This window comes from Thamnophis sirtalis, unplaced genomic scaffold (genome assembly GCF_051295495.1).
Source record: "Thamnophis sirtalis isolate CommonGarterSnake01/CBP01778 unplaced genomic scaffold, rThaSir2_p1.2 scaffold_2, whole genome shotgun sequence".
NCBI lineage: Eukaryota > Metazoa > Chordata > Lepidosauria > Squamata > Natricidae > Thamnophis > Thamnophis sirtalis.
In genome coordinates this window covers 154,272,470-154,294,831 of record NW_028261382.1, presented here as the reverse complement: position 1 = coordinate 154,294,831, position 22,362 = coordinate 154,272,470, and the positions used below count along the sequence as shown (strand labels likewise).

At 38.0% G+C, this 22,362-nt stretch overlaps 1 protein-coding gene across 6 annotated transcripts in view; it reads right to left on the bottom strand.

Annotated features, from left to right (window-relative positions):
* MTCL1 (microtubule crosslinking factor 1) overlaps positions 1–22,362 on the bottom strand; it is a 103,770-nt gene that overhangs the window by 2,777 nt on the left and 78,631 nt on the right. For 4 of the 6 annotated variants that reach the window (XM_087707275.1, XM_087707279.1, XM_087707276.1 and 1 more), the window contains 5 exons: positions 21,676–21,843; positions 19,895–20,143; positions 16,567–16,869; positions 13,695–13,726; positions 11,911–13,450 (listed from right to left, as the gene is read on the bottom strand). In XM_087707275.1, coding sequence (XP_087563401.1) covers positions 11,911–13,450; positions 13,695–13,726; positions 16,567–16,869; positions 19,895–20,143; positions 21,676–21,843 — 2,292 coding nt within the window. Of the gene's footprint in view, positions 1–6,046; positions 6,105–11,910; positions 13,451–13,694; positions 13,727–16,566; positions 16,870–19,894; positions 20,144–21,675; positions 21,844–22,362 lie in introns of all 6 variants that reach the window. The other 2 variants (XM_087707278.1, XM_087707280.1) reach the window with 1 other exon arrangement.

The following is a 22,362-nucleotide window of genomic DNA, read 5'->3' as shown; positions in this document are numbered from 1 at the left end:
TTGCAGCCCACCTTCTTTGCCTGCAGAGTGCCGTGCTCAGCACTCAGGAACCTTCCTGATCTGGAGCGCAGTAGAAGAAGGAACTGCTGTTTCCAGGGCTCTTCCAGCAGCTCCCTCTTCCCCTCCACAGCCAGCATTGCTCCTCCGGGACCTAGAAGCTCTGGAGCTGCTCCTGCCACCACCGCAAGTGCCAGGCTGCATGTTTCTTTTAAAAGTGGTGTGTGACCCTCTCCAATGGTGTCCCTCTTTACCAATCTGAAAATCTGGTCACCTTATCATTGCAGCATCCCCATAGTCACACAATTTACTGTATTTTTCAGAGTATAAGACGCACCCTTCCCCCCCTAAAAGAGTGAAAATTTGGGTGCGTCTTATATACTGAATGTAGCCCCACCCACCCACCGGCCCCAACCCTCTGCCCTCAGGCCTCTGCCTCCCAGCAATTTACCTCTTTGCAGCAAACGGTACTTGCAGAGGCTTCAATGAACTATACCAATCCCTGCAGCCTGTAACAGCTGATGAGCGGGATAAATTGAAAGTGAAATTTGCTGTTTGCTCCACATGGCAAATTGCTGGGAGGCAGATTTTTTTTTCTTGTGCTAATCAGGCTGTTTGTTGCAAGGAGGTAACTCAACAACTATAAATGTTCAAATTATTAGACTTATTTTTTAAAGACTGCTTTATTATTATTCTAGACAACAAAATGAAGAAGATTTTTAAAATAAATGCTTGACCTGAATAGGCCCAGTGCTATTGTTTTAAAAAGTGCTATTCTTTTAAATAGCAGAGGATAACTCTACTTCCAGAAAGCACATCAATTTTAACAGCACCTGTACAAGTATAGTCTGAAATATCACACTACAAACAGTGTATATTGTCTGTACTGTTTGTTGCAAGGAGGCAAATTGCTGGGAGGCAGAGGCAGATATTTTTCTCTTGTTTTCCTTCCCAAAATCTAGGTGTGTCTTATACTCCGAAAAATATGGTATATTCGGATGCTTGACAACTGACTCATGTTTATGACAGTTGCAGTGTCATGGGGTACTGTGGTCATTTTTTGCACTTAGCAACTATGTTACTAATTTAACAACTGCAGTGACTCAGTTAACAAAGATGGTAAGAAAAATTGTAAAATTAACTGAACAAATCTGTCACTTAGCAACATAAATTTTGGGCTCAATTGTGGTCATAGGTTGAGGACTACCTGTATCACAAATCATCATCACTAATTTCAAACCCTCTTAAATAAACTACTACTAATCAACACATGCTACCAATAGAACCACCGTGTTGCTTTCATATAGGTAACTTTTAGTTCTGACAACCCAAATTTCATTTTATGTACAGTTCCAGTAAACACAATCTTAGATATTTTTGTATTTATGAAAAATCAACATCTTCCTTATTGCTCCCACAACTCTTGATTATTGTTCATTTAAAAAATGGAGACAGTACAATTAAACAATTCTGTAGATATAAATTTGGTGCCACATTTGGAATTCTTAATTAAACAGCTCCAGATTGTTTCAAATTGGATTCTGCAGCTGTATAAATTTGCTCTGCAACCTGAGCATATTAAAGAGGAAAACTGGAAAATTAAATGTAATGGAAGGTTATTCAATTATATTAGCCACCATATCAAGATCCACTTTTGTTTGAAAGATGTAATATTTTACAGTGGCAGTTTATTTTTATTTCAGAGCTGATAAAGATTGTTAACAAGGATTGAGTTTTCACACAGAAGAGACCATTTTGTACACAGTGTGCTGCGATGTAAGATAAAGTTCACAGGTGTAAAATTATAAAAGCCAACTTTCAAAAGCCCTTGAGCTTTTCCCTTAAAAATCTAAAAGGAAAGAAGTGTTGGATTTGCTGAGATCAAGTGGTATGTTCATGAAGTTCTAGTTCTTTTGCAGGTGAGAGTGACATGATAAAACTGTAAGATAAAAATGTATCCAGCAACATAAAAAATAGAATCTTTTAACACACAGGTAGGATTGTGGAATGGCAAGTGCCTAAAACAAAAGTTAAATAAAGTGATGGATTTTTTTTCTACTATGCTATGAATATGGATTAAAGATGAAATAAAGATTATAGGAAATGGTACTTGATAAGGTGATTTGAAAGAGACCAAATGCTATCCTAACTTGTTTATTCAAAGAGAAGTCCCATGAAAATTCAGCATGTTCATGCAGTTCCATACAGAATGGTACACAGGAGAAGGAGCATAAGGAAGCAGAAGATGATATGAAATGAACAATGTACTAATGCTGCTGTTTTTAAACTACTTCAAGGATTAGGTGCTTAAGAAAAAAAACAGAAAAAAATTCAAACACTTTCTGAACAATGTCTGAAAATGTGCAGGAAAGATGGTATATGATTCTCACATGTATGCTATATTTCCCTGAAGCTGCTGGTGTTGGAGAGTCAAGCTTTCAACAAGAGAAAAAAATATATAGAAATCAATCTAAATAGTTACTCTTCGAGATCTCTTCACCAGTATTTAAAATTAGGAATAGCATGAATGTAATGGATTTTTTAAAAACAAATCTATAAACTTTCTCTTTTAAAGGTTTTCAAGAAACAGTGAAGATAAGACTCTTCAGCCACCTACGCATTTCTAAGGCATTCGTGATTCGTGTATCAAGTACTATTCTGTGGCTTATTTCCTGACTGCTTGTTCCTTTACTCTTGATAATTGATTCTAAAATGCTGAAGCTATCCTGGGGTGGGTGAAAGTGCTTTTGAGTCAATATTGACTGGGGATTGGCTGGGCTAGTCACTGCAGTTTTCAGATTTCATAAATGGTTTTCCAATGCCTTCTTTCCAGAGCTGAGAGGGTAGTACTGGCCCAACATTACCCAGAGGATTTTGCGCCTAAGTCGGAACTAGAACTCACATTTTGATTTCTAGCCCATTGCTTTAACCACTGTGCCAAACTGGCTCTCACTACCCAAAACTGATTCTCAGAGGTTATCTACCAGTTCAATGCCTTTGTTGTCAATTTTAAGGTTGGTGGTTGGCATTCTTTAATTTTGTTCCTTGACCTTTAGGCTGGCAGATCCCTTGCATTTTTAGCCTTTCAAGTAGGGCCATTAGCATAATTCAGATTATTGATGTTTCTTCCTCCAGTTTTTAAAACATGCTAATCTTCCAGTCCGATTTCCCAACATATAGGTTGAATAAATAAGGAGCAAATATATAGCTTTGTCACTTCTTTCTCACTTATCAATCTGGAGCCAGTATATTTTGCCATTTTCTGTCTGTATTATGGTTTAGGAGTATGTATAAGTTTCACATGAGGACAATGAGATATTCTAGGATTACTATTTTTTAGCATATTCCATAGCTTGATGTGATCAGCACAAGGCCTTTCTATAATCAATGAATCACATATAGTACTGACTTCTTTTTGATATTCTTGGCTTTCTCAATTATCCAGTATATCTCAGCAATAATGTCTTGTTTCCCTCAGCTTTTTTTAAAGCTAGCTTGAATATTTGGCATCTCCTTTCCCATGTAGGTCTCTAACCTGCGTTGGTTGGTCTTAAACATTATTTTACTAGCACATGAAATTAAGGTTATTAATTATACTATGCACATTGGATTGGAAAAAAATCCGTACATTTCTCCTTCTTCATTTAGATTTCCTCGGCCAGTGATGGTGAACCTTTTTTGGATCCCATGCCAAAAGCGGGGGAAGCGGGGTGTGTGTGTGTGTGTGTGTGTGTGTCATGCGTGGGCATGCCACACCCATAATGCATGCACGCATGACCAGCACTCCCCCCCGCTTTTGGCATGCTTTTTTCACTCTCCCCAGGCTCCGGAAGCTTTCTAGGAGCCTGGGGAGGGCGAAAATAGCCTCCCCCGCCGGAGCTTCCCTGAAGCCTCCAGAGTGCGAAAAACTGGCCCTACAGGGAAAAGTTAGAGAACTGACTTCCGGTTGGCTTGTAGGGCCATTTTTTGCCCTCCGGAGCCTTCAGGGAAGTCTCCTGAAGTCTCCGAGAGGGCAAAAAATGGCACCCCGTTGGGCTGTTTTTCACCCTCTGGAGCCTTCAGGGAAGCCTCCTGAAGGCTCTGGAGGGTGAAAAACAGCTCTATGAGCAAACCAGAAGTCCATTCCTGAAATTCTGATTTGCCGGTAAGAACACCAAAGTCAGCTGGCCAGTGCGCATGTGCGCTGGAGCTGAAAGGGCAATGCCTTGCGTGCCCTAATGAATGACTCCCCGTGCCACCTGTGGCATGCATGCCATAGGTTCATCATTACGGTCCTAAGGCATACAACTACATTTCCCTTCTTAATATTTTCAATTTTGCTGTTCAGTCTTTAATCATATGGAAGGCATCTTGCTTCCATGTTATGTTTATTTCAAATTGAATTGGATCATAAAATTCAACAGCCTCTTCTTCTCCTGCATCAGTGATTGGATTATAAAATTGGATAACTGTAATATTACAAGCTGGACTACAATTTGATCTGAGAGGCTCACGATCTGGCACTTAATATTTTCTATCCATTTGGGTTTATTGATAAAAGTACAGAAGTGATTTACCATTACTTTTTCCCGTGCAGTATGAATTAATTCCTTCGCTTAAGTCATCGGCTGCCAGCAGCTTTGTATATTGCTATGTTGTTCAGTATAGGACTCAGGGTCAGATACATCATGCACAGGCCATGCCCACCCCAGCTCCGTGAAGGGGGAAATGTCACAAAACATCACGTGATGGCAATGTGGTGCCTTAAGTTTGACACTGTGGTATTGGTGCTTTCTGCTTTAACTGGGCAGCTGGGAGGACCTTCACCCTTTGGAGGACCCTACTGGGAATGTACACTCTTTGATACCTCCCAGGTAGGAGGACCCTACTGATAATGTATGCTCTTTGATACCTCCCAGGAACACCTTCCCCACTCTGCTATGAGACAGCACACCAGGACTTGAGGGGGAAATGACAGGCATACTGGTCTGTAATTTGAGAGCTCTTTTGTGGCTTCTGCCTACTTTATATATGTCATACATTTTAAATATTATAAAGTTCTTCTCTCCTTCACGCTCTTAATTAGACATAGTTTCAATTGAACCATGTGATTTAGATATAAGAAAATATGACTGACTGTGAAAAAACATGTGTAAGCTATTTATTCTGTCTTCCCCATCTACGTTTTCAAGCAGATTATGCTTCTTTCAATATATATAACTGGCTTTACTAGAAACATTTGGGATTGTTTTTTTCTGTGAATTGAAACTCTGGGAAAGTTCCCAGAAATTGTAGCTTTTGGATCCCATATGTTTGTACATACTCTTAGAATGAAATAAGATAATGAGATAATTTTTCTTATGTCTTGATTCCTTTCTATTTAAGATAAATATGTTAAGTCTCTATCTAATGAGAGCTTTTGCACTGATGAAATTAAGATGCTGTAATGGAACTCATCCCATGAATAAAATGGAAACGTGAATGTCTTTTTGGTCCTTAAATATTAAATATACAGAACCTGTGATTCTGGTCATTTTACTTCCAGCCTTTTGACTTCTAGAACTGACTTTTACTGACTTTGATCCTATAAATGAATTTACATTATTACCATACAAACAGTAAAGTATAGCATTGTGTCTACAGCTGACGATTTGCAGTGATTTGAAACTGCAAATCACCTAGAGGATGCAAAAATGGTCGGGAAATACAAAATTGCAAAGATAAAACATATTCCTTTGAATGTTCAATATGGTTATTATGGGAAGAATGCTAAAACTAGCATATTTCTGAAAATTATTTTTCATGGAATGAATCTGGTTTAAGATGAAACACAGATTGTATGATTTTAGAGCAGTCATATAAATAATGACCCATAAGAACTTTTTTTATGACAATCTAGGACTCAAATGCTTGCTAGCCATTTGAAATCCAATGCTGCATTTTGCTAATATCAGCAATGGTGTTGCTTTTATGCCCTTTATATTTTTCCATCAAGTAAAAGTTGTTGTTTTTTCTTCTTTTTTTTTAAAAAAAGTAAAGACTTTTGGAAACAAAGGTAGGAAAGACTTACAGTACTGAGGCAGGCAGGGTTAGGGTCCCCAAGGGGCAGTTAGTAAGACAGTTTGGTTCTGGACACAGACAAGACAGGGGAAAAAAAGGAAGCAGATTGGAATGAATATTTAAACAAGAAATTTTTAATTAGCATTGAAGCACTCTCCAAATTTAATTTATTAGTACCTTTTTTAAAATTAGCAAGGCTAGAATATAGAAGAGATAAACTTAACTTTACATTTTTTTTAAAAAGCAGACACACCCTGATTGGAGAATATGATTGTGAGTACATATAATTTGTAGAAATGGTTACAACTTTCATTTAAATCAGAATTCATTCCAAATGAGAAAGTTTCTCTTTGTACCCCACCTGCCCCTCCCCCGCAAGATAAGGAAAAGTGTATGATGTGGTACTATGTCTAGTAGACATGAATTTACCATTTTATTTTGCACCTGAGATCTATTTAGTAAAGAGAAAATGAAATACAAGGTAAAGAAAACAATATATTACCATATGCTATTCCCATAAAATTATGTCAGAGGTTAAAACATCAAAACTATGTTATTAGGAAGAAAACATGGAGAAGAAAAAGAACACTACATCAGCTAGCCTTTTTGTCAGATAATATGACTTTCTTCAACTTTCTTCAGATTCTTGAAACAAAATCTGATGACTGATCTTTTTCTAGCTCAAACAGGGAATATGTTTTTATTTAATTTAAAGAGTAAAAGATTCAGTGTTATCAGTATTGCAGATTAACACTTAGCTTAATACTATAATTTTAATGTAATGGAATGATTGTCCAACTACTTAAACTGCAATTTATTATCTAACCCTTGGCACAAGTAAAAGAATATCTACTCCTAAGCATTTTATATATCTATATATCAATACCTACATCTATGCATGTCTATCTACCTATATGTCTCAGTGGTGGGTTCCTACCGGTTCGGACCGGTTCGCCTGAACCAATAGTACTGCTTTCAAACAGAAAGTGAACTGGTTGTCTGGTTTTTTTTAAAGTAGGCTCATCCGCCTGCCCCTGGCTTATACTTACCTTTATTCCAGCTTCTGAAGCGCAACTGATCCGGGGCAGCAGCTTGAATTGCCATTCCTAAGCTGTTTTCCTTTCTTTCTGAGTAATTTTCATTCCATTGCATACGTGTGCTCGGCGAACCAGTAGTAACGCCAATAGCAACCCACCACTGATGTTTATGTGTAAGCATACAGATAAAATACATATCTGCATTTCTGAGACGTGCCTATGTTTTATCAAATATCACAGAAAGTTTCCTAATTGAATCATTTAAAGAATGCAGTGGGAAATCGCATATATGAAATACTAAAAACCTCTTAAATAGCATTGCATTCAAACATTCAGAATCAGCCAGACCCATGCTAGAACAGCAGAACTGTCCTTCAAAATAATTGATTAGCAAAGAAAAATAATAAATGTTTTCCAACAAACAAAATGTATGTCTGACAAAGCATGGTTTTACTTCACACAGAATGCCAGTTCAGATTGCAGCCTAGAAATCCTGAATGGAAGCCACAGCTGTAAAAACTTTTGCAGTAAGTGGATTTCTTATTATAAGCTTAATCATACAGCACTTTTTGAGAATCTTTATTCTGATGCTGTATTTTTCAAAGCTTGCATTTAAAAATTTACATTTTTAGAAAATTTAAGTTACTAAAACAGCAGTACATGGGAACAAAGAATGAAATCAATAGGACATTGGCCTAAACAAGATTTGTAAATAGACTTAATTAATACAATTCTTGCAGTTAGTCAATCTAATACATTGAAGGTAGTCCTGTTCTGAATGGATTTGCCCTGAACACATTCAGAGTTTGGGAGGGCTTCTTGATATACAATTATCACTGGATTTACATTTGATGGCTGTGATCAGGAACACATTTACACAGTTGCAATTGAAATACAACTATTAACCCGTCTGTTCAATTATTGTTATCTACATCTGATCACAACTTGTATTGACTATTAAAATGTGCTTTAAATGGGGTTAAATCAGGGATGGGTTCCTGCCAGTTCTATAGAAGAGGTTCCACAAATCTACAGTGCCGTTTAGAACCGGTTTCAGCTCCCTCCCCCCGCCCGTCCGCACATCATCAAGATGAAGAGCGAGAGGAGGAATTCTGGGAAGTCCACAAGTCTTAAAGCTGTCAAGTTTAAACACCCTTGGGGTTTTTTTCTAAAGGGTTAGAGGTGCAAGGGTCTTGTAACTTGACAACCTTAAGACTTGCATGCTTCAATGCCAGAGTTCCTGAGCCAACAAGACTGGAGGAAGAATTCTGGGAGTTGAAGTCCACAAATATTAAAGCTGTCAAGTTTGAACACCCCTGGTTTTTTTTTAAAGGGTTAGGGGTGCAAGGGTCTTGTAACTTGACAGCTTTAAGACTTGCATGCTTCAATGCCAGAGTTCCTGAGCCAACATTTTGGTTGCTAAGCAAGAGCGCTGTTGTGAGTTTCACCACATTTTACAAGTTGGCCACACCCACACAGTCACACGACTGCCAAGCCACTTCCACTCGGTCACATGGCTGGCAAGCCATTCCCACTCGGTCACATGGCTGGCAAGCCTCTCCTACAAAGCAGGCCACACCTACAGAAGATGTTCTAAAATTTTTTGAAACCCACCACTGAGCTAAACCTTGAGAAATGTTTAGAAATCGCAACTGGTGCAAAATGTATTGGCTGCCAGGCTTCAAGCTGCTACAAGATACAGAGGTCAATGATGACTCTTCTAAAAGAAATTTGCACTAGTTATCAATTTCCTGATAGGTACATTTTAAGGTGCTGGTATAGGCTTCTAAAGCCAAAATTTAAAACCTGGTTTTCTGTTGTACCATGTCTCCTTTTGTCAATCGCCTCTCCAATCGGCAGCAGAGTCTTTTTTGAAACTCCGTTATTGAATACATGGGAATCCTGTGTGATTCACTGATTCATGAATATATTCTCCAAAAAGAGAATATATTTATTTGGCTCACATATTTTAGAATTTAGACAAATGGCATGAACAGCCAAGCTTTCAATTGTTCATAATATTAATGCTTAATTTTAATATTCTTTTTAGTTACATTAATTTTGTTATGTTTTGTACAACTTTATTGTTGTAAGTTAGAAGTGTTGGAACAAACAGAAATGCAGTATATAAATAAAAAAGCATAGTACACATAGAAAAAACAATATACACATGAGAGAAAGACAAATTGAATCCAGTAATTCTTCTAAGAAAACATCCATAGAATTGCATTATAAATCAATTCACGTGAAGCTGTTCTCATCTTAAAAAAGTCCAGTAAAAAACCATTATAACAGGAATCACTGTATTAAAAATAATCAGCTGTGCTTTCTCCATTATTTATGACAATTTGATAAATGTTTGTGAATATAAACATTTAAAGTAAATGTTTTTTATAAGGATTTATTTTTGAATTTGATAAAGGTAGTCAATATTTAATGAATAGAAACATTAAATACTTCTAACCCACCATTAGAGCTGTGGTGATGCAATGGTTAGAATGTAGTATCGCAGGCTGACTGTGCCCACTGTCAGGAGTTTGAGCCTGACAGGCTCAAGATTGACTCAGCCTTCGATCCTTCCAAGGTTGGTAAAATGAGGACCCAGATTGTTGGAGGCAATAAGCTGACTCTGTAAACTGCTTAGAGAGGGCTGTAAAGTACTACGAAGCAGTATATGTCTAAATGCTATTGCTATTAAATATACATTAATCTATCAGTGCAAATTAGAGATATTTTCTATTACTGTCCATTAAAGGTTGACTAGCTTTATGCACTTCAAAAATAAACATACTAAACTGAATTTAGCTATTATAATGAAATTTCATTCAGAGCCATGTATCCTATATACCAGTGATGGCTAACCTTTTTGTTGTTGCGTGCCAAAAACACGTGCACACACCCATAATGCAATATGCATGCCCCCACGCATGCCTGCACAACCTTCTGTGCTTGCACATGCAATCCTTCTGTGCCCCCGTGCATGTGCCCCAGCCCCTGCCCATTTGTGGCTTCCAGTTTGGTGTAGGAGGCTTTCCTGGCACAAAATGGGATGCAGGGGGTCCATGCGCACCCCTCGTGCCCCGTTTTGGACATGGAAGGCCTTCAGCACCAACCTGGAAGCCAAAACGAGGCATGGGGGTGCTGCACAAGGTCCCAAAATGCAATGCAAGTTCCCCCCGCGCATGCACTTTGTGCATGTGCACACACATCCCCACATGCATCCCATCCTCCATGCATGCATGGCGGAGGCCCCAAAACCAGCTAGCTGGTGGGAGGTGGAGCTGCGCTGGGGTGATGGCTGGCGTGCCCACAGAGAGGGCTCTGCATGTCACCTGTGGTACACGTGCCATAGATTTGCCATCATGGCTATATACTGCAGTGTAGCTCCTCTTCTTCCATCCCTAAATCTGAACATTTTTATTTGGAAAAGGACATTTTACTCTGCTAGAATATGCTAATTCTATTGAGTGCCTCTCAACTATATGACCTAGAAGACTTCATTTGCACTTCCTTTCTCCACATTTATCTATATTACCTATATCAGTTTCAGTGTATTACTCTTTGAATTCTGTGCTAGTTTGGAAACTAAATTAGAAAATATGTAGTATGAACAGTTCAAAGGGTCATATTTATTTTCAATATGATAGCTTATTGTAACCTCATATTCAATTCTGCTTAATCAATGTATATTCTAGGCAGTCATTCCTTGCAGCTAAGTTATCTTAGGATGGTGTAAAATGGGAGCACAGTGTGATATCTAAAAAACGTTCACTTCCCATAATCTTCTCATTTCTCCTCACTCTATTTGCCATCTCCTACTCATGAGTGTTAATAATAATAAAAAATGGGGTACTAGGGAATTAAAATACAAAGCATGTAAAGGGTATTAGGTATTAGGAAACGCTGCAAGAATTACGGTAAGTGTTTAAGCTGTATAGAAAGTAATTGATATTGATATGCACCCTTCAATTATTCAGTTATTGTAACCGAATTCTAACCTTACCATACCAAAAATGCAAAACATATTTGAAGTTTGGAATTACAATAGTGGCAATATATATTGATATATTTGCTACCTTCCAGATAGGAGAACCATGGCAAGGATATGTAGTCTTGTGAAAAAGTATTCATATCTTTTTCTAATTTGCTAATTTTTTAATGTATCTTTGCAATTGATTGTTCTCAGAGCTTTATGTAGGAGTCTAATGAAAAACACCACCAGATAGCAAAAGTTGTCCAAAATTTATTTTGAGCAAAGCATGGTTTCAATCCATATGGTGAGAATTTCATTATTTCAATAATAAAAATGAAATATATTATTTATGTACATAAATTGTCATGACTGTTCAATGAACTAATAATAATAATAATAATAATAAATACCCTAGTTCTCTGTAATTGAATTGATTAAATCAAGGAATAATTATTTTGTCATATTGTTGAATTCCTTTTTTATTAAATAAATGAAACAGGCACTAACCTTTAGTAACAGTTCAGTAACAGTTATTTTGTGTATCATTAGGACCTACATGAAGCTCTGGTAATATTCAAAAAAAGCAAATATTTCAAAAGAGACAGAATATTCTTTTTCCACAGAATTATGTTCATTTTAGAAATCCAACTTCAAGTGCCCTGCGGTTTATTATACAGAAACAACTATGTCTCCAAAAATCCATTTGGAAAATAATGATGTTATCAAGTTCTTCAAAAATTCACAACGTATATAATAGCAATCAATCTCTTTTTGAGTCAAAACAATGTAAGTATTAAGCAACACTTAAAAAACTACATGGACATTTCTAATTTGTTTTACTATTATAAGGATAAAAGTTATTACCTCAATGGATCCTGGTTCAACTGTGACTACTTCTTTTGTGTGATGGTTTTCATTGCTAAGACTTGGAGGGGTATGTGAAGCTAAGGCATTCTCTATAAATTTCTTGTTCAGGATTCTGGCAGCATTTTCTGTTAACATGTATCCTGGCGGAGCAGATAAATCTTGCCTGATATTTGTAATTTCACCTGTTTCGTCTTTTTGTGGGTCTGTACCCAAACGGAGAGGACTGGGTGACCTGCCCCGCATATCTGTGCACATATCTTGCATAGATCCAAGTTCTGGCCTGGGTTCTGCTGATCTTGACCGGCTGCTGGACCTGGAGCATCTTTGGAAAGTATCATAAGTGATAGGGGTATGGTCAATGATATTGAATAGACTAGAGAGGCCATCATTTATTGTAGTGTGAACTGGACTCTCTCTTGTAGTAGTAGATCTGGCCCAAGCAGATTCACTAAATCCTTTCTGAGGTGTGCTTGGTAATGTCCGGCTAATTGGCTGATCTGTTTTGGAACAAACTTTTTTCTGTAATTTTGGGGAGCCATATTTTGGAGAGCAACATGTTCGTTCGTATTTGCCCTGGACCTTTTCAATAGCAGCAGCCATTTGCCTGCTTCTTAAACTTCTGGTTGGTGATGAAATAGGTGTAGAGCCCCCCTTTGGTGTCAGACATCTATGTGGACTGCTAGTGAGTGTGCGCAAAGTATCTGTCTGTAAGCCCACATTGATAGTTTGAGTAGTCTGAGTCCCCATTGTTCTCATTCCATTAGTTTGGCAAGCTGTGTCTCTGAATTGAAGATCTGTTGAGCTCGTATGTATTGCATTTCTGACAGAAAAAGCTACCTCTTTCATATCATCGCTCATGTTTTTGGACAGTTCCAGATTGTGCAAGGATGAGGCAAAACGCACTGTAGTACAGATTGGACGTTCAATTGGATGAAGGCCAGTTTCTAGGAAATCATTATGATGTTTGGAGAGGTCACAGGACCATCTCCCAAACACTTCTGATGAAGCACTTTTGATCTCACCCACATTTCCTTTTGCTTTGGTCACAGGAAACAAGAAGTCTGTCTCAGGCTGATTTTTCCCTTCACTACCAGGGACAAGTGAGTTATCAAACCTGCGAACCAATGGCGGACTGTGGAAGACTCTAACTCCTATTTTTTCTGTATCAATGTGACTTCTTGGTGACTGTTTCTGGCAGTGTTCAGGACTCGTCATGGTGTTAGTTGTCATAGTAATACTTGTGGTAAGATACCATGAAGATGGCTGGAATGGATCTGGAACAGAATTATTTCCTGCCTTTCCCATCTCCGTCCTTTCTGCCCATGCATCTGAAGGCCTTTCTAAAGTTCCACTCTGGCTTCCAGTAGTGTTGTAATCCCAATTTTTGTTAAATTCCTCTATGTATTTTAAATCATCAGGAGATAATGGAGGTGTTGTATCTTCTTTGGTGTTAGAGGATGGTATAGTCTTTTCAGGAAGAAAGGGAGAAATGTCCATCAAACGCTTGAACTCTGACATGGAGGAAACTGACATTGCCCTAAAGAAAGGAAGGAAATCATATGAAATTCCTTTAAAAGATACTGGTTCATTCCTATTTTAAACTATGGATTTCATTTTAAGCACTGAATGCTTCTGCATAACAAAAAAACACAGCTACCAAACAACTGTCAAGGAAAGATTCTAATAATTTTCAAATGCATCTGAACTCACTGCAAATGTAGGTAAATGTGTTAATATATTACAAAGTTCATTTCTAATTTCGTTCTTTTGTCTTTACTCACCTTTGTAGATTTCCCTTGTGCATTTCTTCTTCCTGAAAGAAAATTAAGAGTTAATTTTGGATCTTGCATATACGTATATGCATCAGTGACTATGTTTGCATTAGTATACTTAATTGTTGGGATATATGAAAATCCTTTGAATAATGTGTCAAAATACTTTCTACATAATAGCTTCTGAGAGGATTTTGGTATCCTGATAGTTCACATAGTACAGTGTAAGAAGTTCTAGACAATTACAGAATTTGTAATTCTTTAATTCAATATCATCAGGGAGGGGGCAGGATGCAAAAGGATTCATTATTTTAAGGGATCATGGCACCTCAAAGTTTGAAAAAAAAAACTCCATCTAAACACATTTGGAGCTTTATTAGTATTAATAGCATAATGCCTCTTTTTAAAAAAATGTATGACGTAAGAGTAGCATCTTTTTTCTATTTTTTGTTTTGAAGTAAACTCAATAATACACTACCATAGAAATATTATGAGTGCCAATAATACTTTCTCTATGGATACTACTTCCTAAATTAAAAAAGGCCCAGAACCCTTTTCTTTCAGCAAACCAATTCTACACTGAAAGCAGAGGTGGTATTCAGCAGGTTCTGACCAGTTCTGAAGAACCGGTAGCGGAAACTTTGAGTAGTTTGGAGAACCGATAAATACCACCCCTGACTGGCCCTGCCCCCAACTATTCCCTGCCTCCTAAGTCCCAGCTGATCGGGAGGGAATGGGATTTTGCATTAACCTTCCCCTGGAGTGGGGAGGGAATGGAAATTTTACAGTGTCCTTCCCTTGCCACGCCCACCAAGCCATGCCCATAGAACCGGTAGTAAACATTTTTGAATCCCACCAATATAATATATCAAAATAATTCTTGGATATTTAATTTTAAGTCTGGGTTAAAAGCACTCTTGAAAAGTTTACTGAATGGCATGACTAGATTCCAAATGAAGTCTATCTGACTGACAACTCTAATATGGATGGAGGTATGACCAAGTCAGCAATGCCTTTTTTGATTATAATTAATCAAGTTTCCCAGTATCCTTTCAGATTCCACTTTTGTTCTGAAGCCTAATGAACCAAATGGAATTATAAACTGCCCAAGTCTGTAAAGCAGAACATGACCTTTTTTTGTCAGTGGACAAAAAGACTAGCCTGATAGTTCTCACACATTTTAGTCTCAGGACTCTTGTATTTTTAAAAACGACTGAGGACCCCAAAGTGTGTATGTTATATCTATCAATAAATACTCATTTATTTATCTTTGTTGACCCACTGAGAGTCTTGGAGACCTCGTTGAAGACTACTGGACTAAACCAATAAGGTGCACTGGCTTATAGAACACAGTCCAAAAAGATCTGTAAGAGCACACAGAAGGTCAATGGAAGAATAGCTCCATTTGTGACAAAAAGGTTGTTTAGTTCAAAAACAAAGTCAGCTTCTCTATATTCACTTTAGCCAGGGTAGCACCCAATAAAAGCACCTTTCTACCAGGAAGTTTAGACTGGGAGCTTTATTGTTCAGTTTCAGGTATCACACTGTGTATGGCTATTGCTGGAATTTCCTACCAAGTAAGTACTATTTGTTTTGGAACCTTGAGAATATGATAGCAAATGGTAGCAAATAATGGTAGATATATAATTAGATTTGAAACTTACACACATTGCCAGCATGGACTCCTGCCGATCACACCAAACGCAAAATAGCAATTGCCTAGGCCTTCAATTAAGTTTTTGGGCAAAATTTTAAATTATGTTAACATCTGTTAGAATATTTCTCCTCCAAAAGTTGCCATCCACAAAAATCTAGCATGAGTATCTCCTATAGCTGTGATGGCAAACCTATGGCATGTGTGCCACAGGTGGCATGCAGAGCCTTCTCTGCATGCACACGAGCCATTGCTCCAGCTCAGCTCTGCCGCTCATGCGTGCATGCCTGCTGGTTTTCAGATCTATGCTGTGCATGCGTGGGGGTGAGGCACACATGTGGGAGTTACGCTCGCATACGTGGGGCACATGTGGAGGGTCACATATGCCTGCTTGTAGAGGCGCATGCATCGCATTATGGGTGTGTGCATGTGCACATGCTTTCAGCACTCAGCATCGAAAAGGTTAGCCACCACTGTCCTATAGAATTTTTTTTCTGCCAATGAAATTCAAAACTTCACCAGTCATTGTTCCCCATAGAGAACTTTGCTACATTGCCAAGAACATCTTGTTCTGATACTTTGATAGGTAAGTTTCTTAAGTCAATGGAAGGTCTTATATTTGCCATAGAATTGCAAACTCCTCTAAAGAAAGATCCCTCTAATTTTCTCCAAATTAGAATCCCTTTTCCCTAACTTATCTTGGTATGCTGAGATTTGCCTTAAAATGGTTCAGGAAACTTTTCACGTGTGAACATTTGTTTTTGTGTGTGTACATATGTGTTTGTGTATGTCTATATGTACACACTATTTGGGAAACCTTTTCACTTTGATTTACGTTTTTTGCCTAAGGATGCAAATACCCAAATAAATAAAATAAATATTCAAGCATTAACATGCATTAAGGTTATCCACAAGAACAGGCTACCTAGAGAGCAATGTAAGAAGGTGTAATGCTATGTTTAACATTAAGTTAATTTCCCATTATTTGCACAGCTTCACTACTGTACTTTAGAAATATTATTTGACTATGTTACTGCTTTGTTTTTGTATAAGGCTTATACTTTAAATACTCTTGATATTTGATTTCAGTTCGTAGTAGGTAGTAAAAATAAAGTTCAGGATGAAGTTGCCACTGGATTATAAACTATAGGCATTTGATTAAAATATTTGACATAATAGCAGTATTAATTATCATATAATTGATAGCATAAATTCAAGCCACATTACCTCATTTACACAAGTTAACAACTTCTCCCGTTCCCCTTTCTGAGATTGTGGTTCATCAGAATCATCTGGCGAATCAAGGGACAAGGTATCTAGAAATAAGTTTTCTGTGGCAGTGCATCTGTCACTTTCCTTCAATTTGCACAGCGACCGATCTTCAAATTGTGTGGTTTCTGAATCAGAACAGGACCTTGACCCCAATGGATGAGGCACATGATGGCTCCCTTGGTGTGAAAATGGATGAAAGGCAGTTTCTTTTGAATCATAAAGGATGCTGTCCCCCCTTGGTGGATTTACTTTTGAAGGCTGAGAAAGAGATTAATAACGGACAAAACATTAATACAGAGACTTAAGAGTTCTTAAGAGAGAAAGTATGCAAAGCCTTCCTCAGTATTTCAGGATACTTTTATCTTTTTTAATGTTAGCATTATTTATATGAAGCTTAATTATTGTACTCAGCCTAAATAAACATAGAGGTTCAGTGTCTACGTTAAAGTATCTGAATAAATGCTGGAAAGAATTGCACTACTATTATTACATTAAAACACCACTTTCCTATAGTTGCTTTAGGATAAAAATTGGAGGGGGTAAAATTAATGTGGTAAACCATGAATTCCTCCTTGCAGGCACTCCTATCACAGTTCGGGCGGAAAAATTAATCCCAGCAAAAGTATTGATTGTTATGTATACTGACATAGGGCGAGTCTGAGAGCTGACGAGTCTGAATTGAATACACTGAATTTAAAACCAATCTAGGCATTTATTATTTGGCATTGAGTTTTATGTTTATATGTAACAACCTGGAATAATAAAAAGCACCTTTTCAGAATTGTCGGCTGGCGGGCCCCCGGAGGAGAGCCTTCTCTGTGGCTGCTCCGACTCTTTGGAATCAGCTACCCCCAGAGATCTGGACCATACCCACTCTCATGGCCTTCAGGAAAGCTGTAAAAACCTGGCTGTTCCGGCAGGCTTGGGGCTGTTGACTTCACTGTTGAGGTCCAGCCCCGATTAGAATGAATGTATGTGGTGTTGCGATTTTAAACCGTTTTTTCCCCTTTTTTGTAAGCCGCCAGGAGTCCTTCGGGATTGGGCAGCATATAAATTTTACAAATAAATAAATAAATAAAATAATTGGAGAATAATAAAAACGATCTGCGAAACATGTAATATCTTGCAGCCACAGGCTGGATAAAATTAGATTTGATATGCCTCAGGAGACACTATAACCGTAAATTTGAAAGAAAGGGAATAGTCCTTAAAAATAATTCCTTTAAAATGTAGGTCAACAATATATAAGCTAAAACTACTAAAACCACAAATGAGCCACGCTTTGTATTTTTAGAAATGTTTCTCTTTTCAATCACCTGACTTAATTTGTCAGAATAAAATGACTGAGGATTATACATTTATTTAGTTATTTAGTTATTAAATTTCTATAACCACCAAGTGAACTCTGCGAGGTTTACAAAAATTATTTAAAAAAAACAATTTAAAAAACATTAAAACAAAAAAACCTCAACAAAATAAATAAGTACCAATAGCAGCCATGATTAGTCAACTAATGTTGTTGTTAAGTTGTTATCTGTTAGATTTGCTATATCCAGCCTTCCTTCAAGGATCTTCCTTCATTTGATTCTTATGCTTACGGTTATGTTAGGTAGAGTGGTCCGAGAGTGAATGGCTATCCTGGACCAACATCTTAATCACTACCTCATGCTGCCTCCATTTTATTTTGAAATGTTTCAAATGTTTCAAACACACTGAATTCACGAATGACCATCTAGTCCTACAAATGTTGTTTCATTGTTAATATATGAGGAAAATTCCAGATTTCTAATCGCTATTCTGTAACTGATCCATCCATAGTCCAATTTTCTTTATAGTTTTCTCACATGTTATTGGAAGATAAGCAAAGTATTATTACATTTTGGCAGGGACATGCAGTCAGGGGAGGCAGGGGAGGCAGAGCCTCACCACTGTCATCATGAAAAGAAAAAAAATGTAAAAGGAAAAAGGCAAGAGCTGAGGTCAGGCTGAGCTAGTTGCTGCCAGAGTCACCGTGGATGACTCTGCTTAGTGCTTAACTGTTTAAAAAAGCCTCTAAAAAAGCACCCTCTACAGGAGGCGGCAGGAGAATGACGTGCCTCATCTAGTCTGGTGTTTTATTATCACTCGAGCAGAGTTAAGCAAGGGTTAAAAGCCGAAAAATTCCTGATATAGATGAGGCACGTTGTTCTCCCGCCTCCTCCTGTAGAGGGTGCTTTTATTTGCTGCCACTTTTATTTGTTTAATATAACAAAGCACCAGCCCTGGGTTCTCCTAGTGCTTTTTGGAAGGGCCCGTTGCTCGCTCGACTGTGCCGGAGACCCTTGCCGGCTCTTCCACCTCCCACATCTCCAATCCCGCCTTCTCCCTCCAAACACCCATGGCCCGGGTGGGCCTGGTTCCAGGTGTCCGGAAGACGAGTGCTGACTTCTGACTTCAGGGACTTTAAAGCCCTGCCGCCGTGTCCGCCATAGAGTGGCTTTTGCCCGCTTGCCTCACCAGCCATAAACCTCACCGCACGTCACTGGTCTCCTCCTAGCGCGGCGTCCTTTTTCCTCTGCTGACCAGAAGTCAGTTCCACCACCATAGTGTCTCCTCCTAGCGTGGCATCCTTTTTTCCTCTACCTGTCCTAATCTAAAGTCCTATCAATTGTGGAGCCAACCAGTGACAGGGAGCCACAGCAGAGGGATGAAAGAGCCACATGTGGCTCCAGAGCCGTGGGTTGCTGACCCCTGGGCTAGTTCATGAACATTCATGCCACTGGTTGGTTTTTAACAGGGTAGAAGAGGTTGCTGCTTTTGTTGCAAAAGACTGTCATGATTGCAAAATCCCAATTCTCCTGGTTCCATATACAGAACCATAGAAACTTTAAAACAGACTTGTATATCCTCCTATAGCTGACCACCTGTTAAGTAGCTATGCTGGAGTTTACAAATATTTTCCTGTTTTACTTGTGATGAGAAACTCATTAAAAACGATCACTTTGGGTTTTGGTTTTCAACAGTAAAGTTGTTGTTTTTTTGCCTGAGAAACAAAACAGTATTTTTGACAGAAATGAAATAAGAAAGGAATTGTAGTATTTAGCAAATTTCCAAGGTACTAGTAAGGGTGCTTTTGATTTGGTTGTAAACTTTATAGGAAGGGAGTCATCTTAGTCTATGATGGCAACAAACTAAAAGGAATCTGGTAGCTTCTTTTCTGATTAACAGATTTTATTGAAGGCATAAATCTAATACTCCTTTGGAACAGAGACCCGGAGATGTTTTAATCAGAATATCATCTTACCTGTTCTACCTTCCTGAGCAGATCCTTTTTTTGCCTCTCCCACTCTCGCCGGTCTTTGTCAAGTCTTTCTAAAAGCTCTATTTTTTCTCTTTTCCAGTTTTTTTCATTGTGCTGAATTTGCCATTGCAAGTCCATTACTAATCGATGACTCTCTGCTAAGAGGTTCTTGTGTTCCTCTCTCTCCCTTTTGAAAGCTGTTGTGGCATCAACGCCAGTCTGACTCTGTGCTTTTTCAGTCTTCCCTTCCAGCTGTAAATTAAAACAAAACTTTCCAATGGCACAATAGTTTTTCATACAAATTAACAGGATTTGCTACCAAATTCAACATAAGCTTTGACGTTTTGATTTGAAAGAACAACTGTAAAATGGGAACAATGTTTATATCATTTGTAGCTTAAGATTGCAATTCAATTTAAAAATCTCACTGAAGTTTATGATTCATGGCTCAGAATGTATATTACCTCTGATGCTTTATAGTACAAAGGGAGTTCAAATGTAAACCTATTTCCAGTACCAATCTTCTTCACTGCTGGCTATAGCATATTATGAAAAATAATATAATATGTAAGTATATTTATATAATGTAAGAACATGTTAAATAAATAATATACATAATTATAAATGAAGAATATAAAAAGAATATGGCTATTATAACCATAGGTGATGCTGCAGCTCAGTAAGAAAATAGAAAAAATAGTTCTATGTCATAGTCTCTTCATTTTATAAGTTGTAAATACTATTTTCAAAAATAGAAATGTATTATTTCTTGACTGAAACCCACAATTTGAATTGTTTAGATTTGGTACACTCTCACAATTTCTAATATTCCCAGAGGAATTTCTACATTAGGACATTTCCACACAGCCAATGTCATCATTTTCCAAATACTCAGAGCTACTTCTCAACTGCCTTGACTTCAGCCTTTGTGAGAATCCAAGATGAGTCAGCAGACTATACAGCCAATCAAAAAGGAAACAAGATCTTCACCTCCCACAAGCACCCCATTCCTATCTTCATAACATGCAATTTGTATAGTGTGATAAAGGGTTTTTAAGAGCAGCTATTAACTGCAAAGCATCGTCTAAAGCCTGAGGCAAACATTTTGGGTCACTAATGAAGTTTAGCAGCTATTCGTATAAAAAACAAAAGTAGCAGAGATGTTGGTTCTGTTAGTAAGTAACTTTTGCCAAATTGTCTCACTTCCCAAATCTGTTAAGGTTCAACATCACAAATGGGAAAACTGAGATTATGCTATATGAGCTATGTGGGGAAAAAACAATCTGAGTTTTCAATGCCAATGATAGCACAGGCTCACAAGAGGCACGATGCCAGTCCAGGAGAACCGCCAAAAGTGTGCTCATTCTAAAGCAACAGAGACCCTACAGAGAAAACATACAATAACATCCCATATCCCTAGGAGTAGAACTTGTACCATGAATTAATGTTTGATTTTGTGCTTTCACACCAGTTTTTGACTCTAGTGACTGCCTGGACAAATCCTGGAAGCTTTCTGGGCAAGATTTTTGGAAGCAGTTTGCCAAAGGGTCCTTCCTAGGGATGAGAGAAAGTGACTGGCCCAAAATCACTCAGCTAGACTTCATGCCTATGGGAGGAGTAGAAATCAAGGTTTCCGGGTTTCTAGCCTGAACCACTAGACCAAACTGGCTTTTATGTTTTCAAACTGTTGATGAAATAATCGAACCCTGAACATATCTTTGCAAGGAGCTTATCTCACTTACAGTATCATGCCCTTTGACTCAAATTATGGAAAAAAAACATACCTGCTCCAGCTGACAGTTCAGTGTAGCCCATTCCATTTCCCATGCAGCTTTGTCAGTGGCATATTGCTGTTGCAAATCATGACGCTCTTGCTCATCATCTTGGAGTTCTGATTGGAAGTTATCCAACAACATTTTCAGGGCATGCAAGAGTCGGCTATTATCCTTTGCCTGAAAAAAGCAAAACTGTCTGCAGTTCTGAAATATTGTCATTCAACCACAACTTTACAAACTATGGGATCAAAACGTCTATGATGATTTTTGAAGAGGCAACTGGACTTTCCGGTTTGTTTGGTTTTTTGAAGGCATATCACTTCTCATCCAAGAAGCCTCTTAAAAAAGCACCTTTGGGATATGGGAATCAAAGCTTTTATCTTCCCTAATATAGTTATGGGCTTCAAAAAAGAAGATAATCTGGGGTGGGGGGTGGGGAGGAATATTCAGCAAGTCCACAAAAGGTTTGGCACTTCTCCCAATTAATAGTAAGTTTTTAACAACATGATTGAACTTTTTAGAACAATCAATTATTTAAAAAGTGTGTGTGTGTGTGTGTGTGTGTGTGTGTGTGTGTGTGTGTGTGTGTATGTATATATGTTTTCTGAGGTTTTCGCGGGTGTTAGTATGTAGGTCTCTAGTTGTTCGGGTTTTCTCCCGCGTAGAATTGGAGATGTCTTGGCAACGTTTCGACGA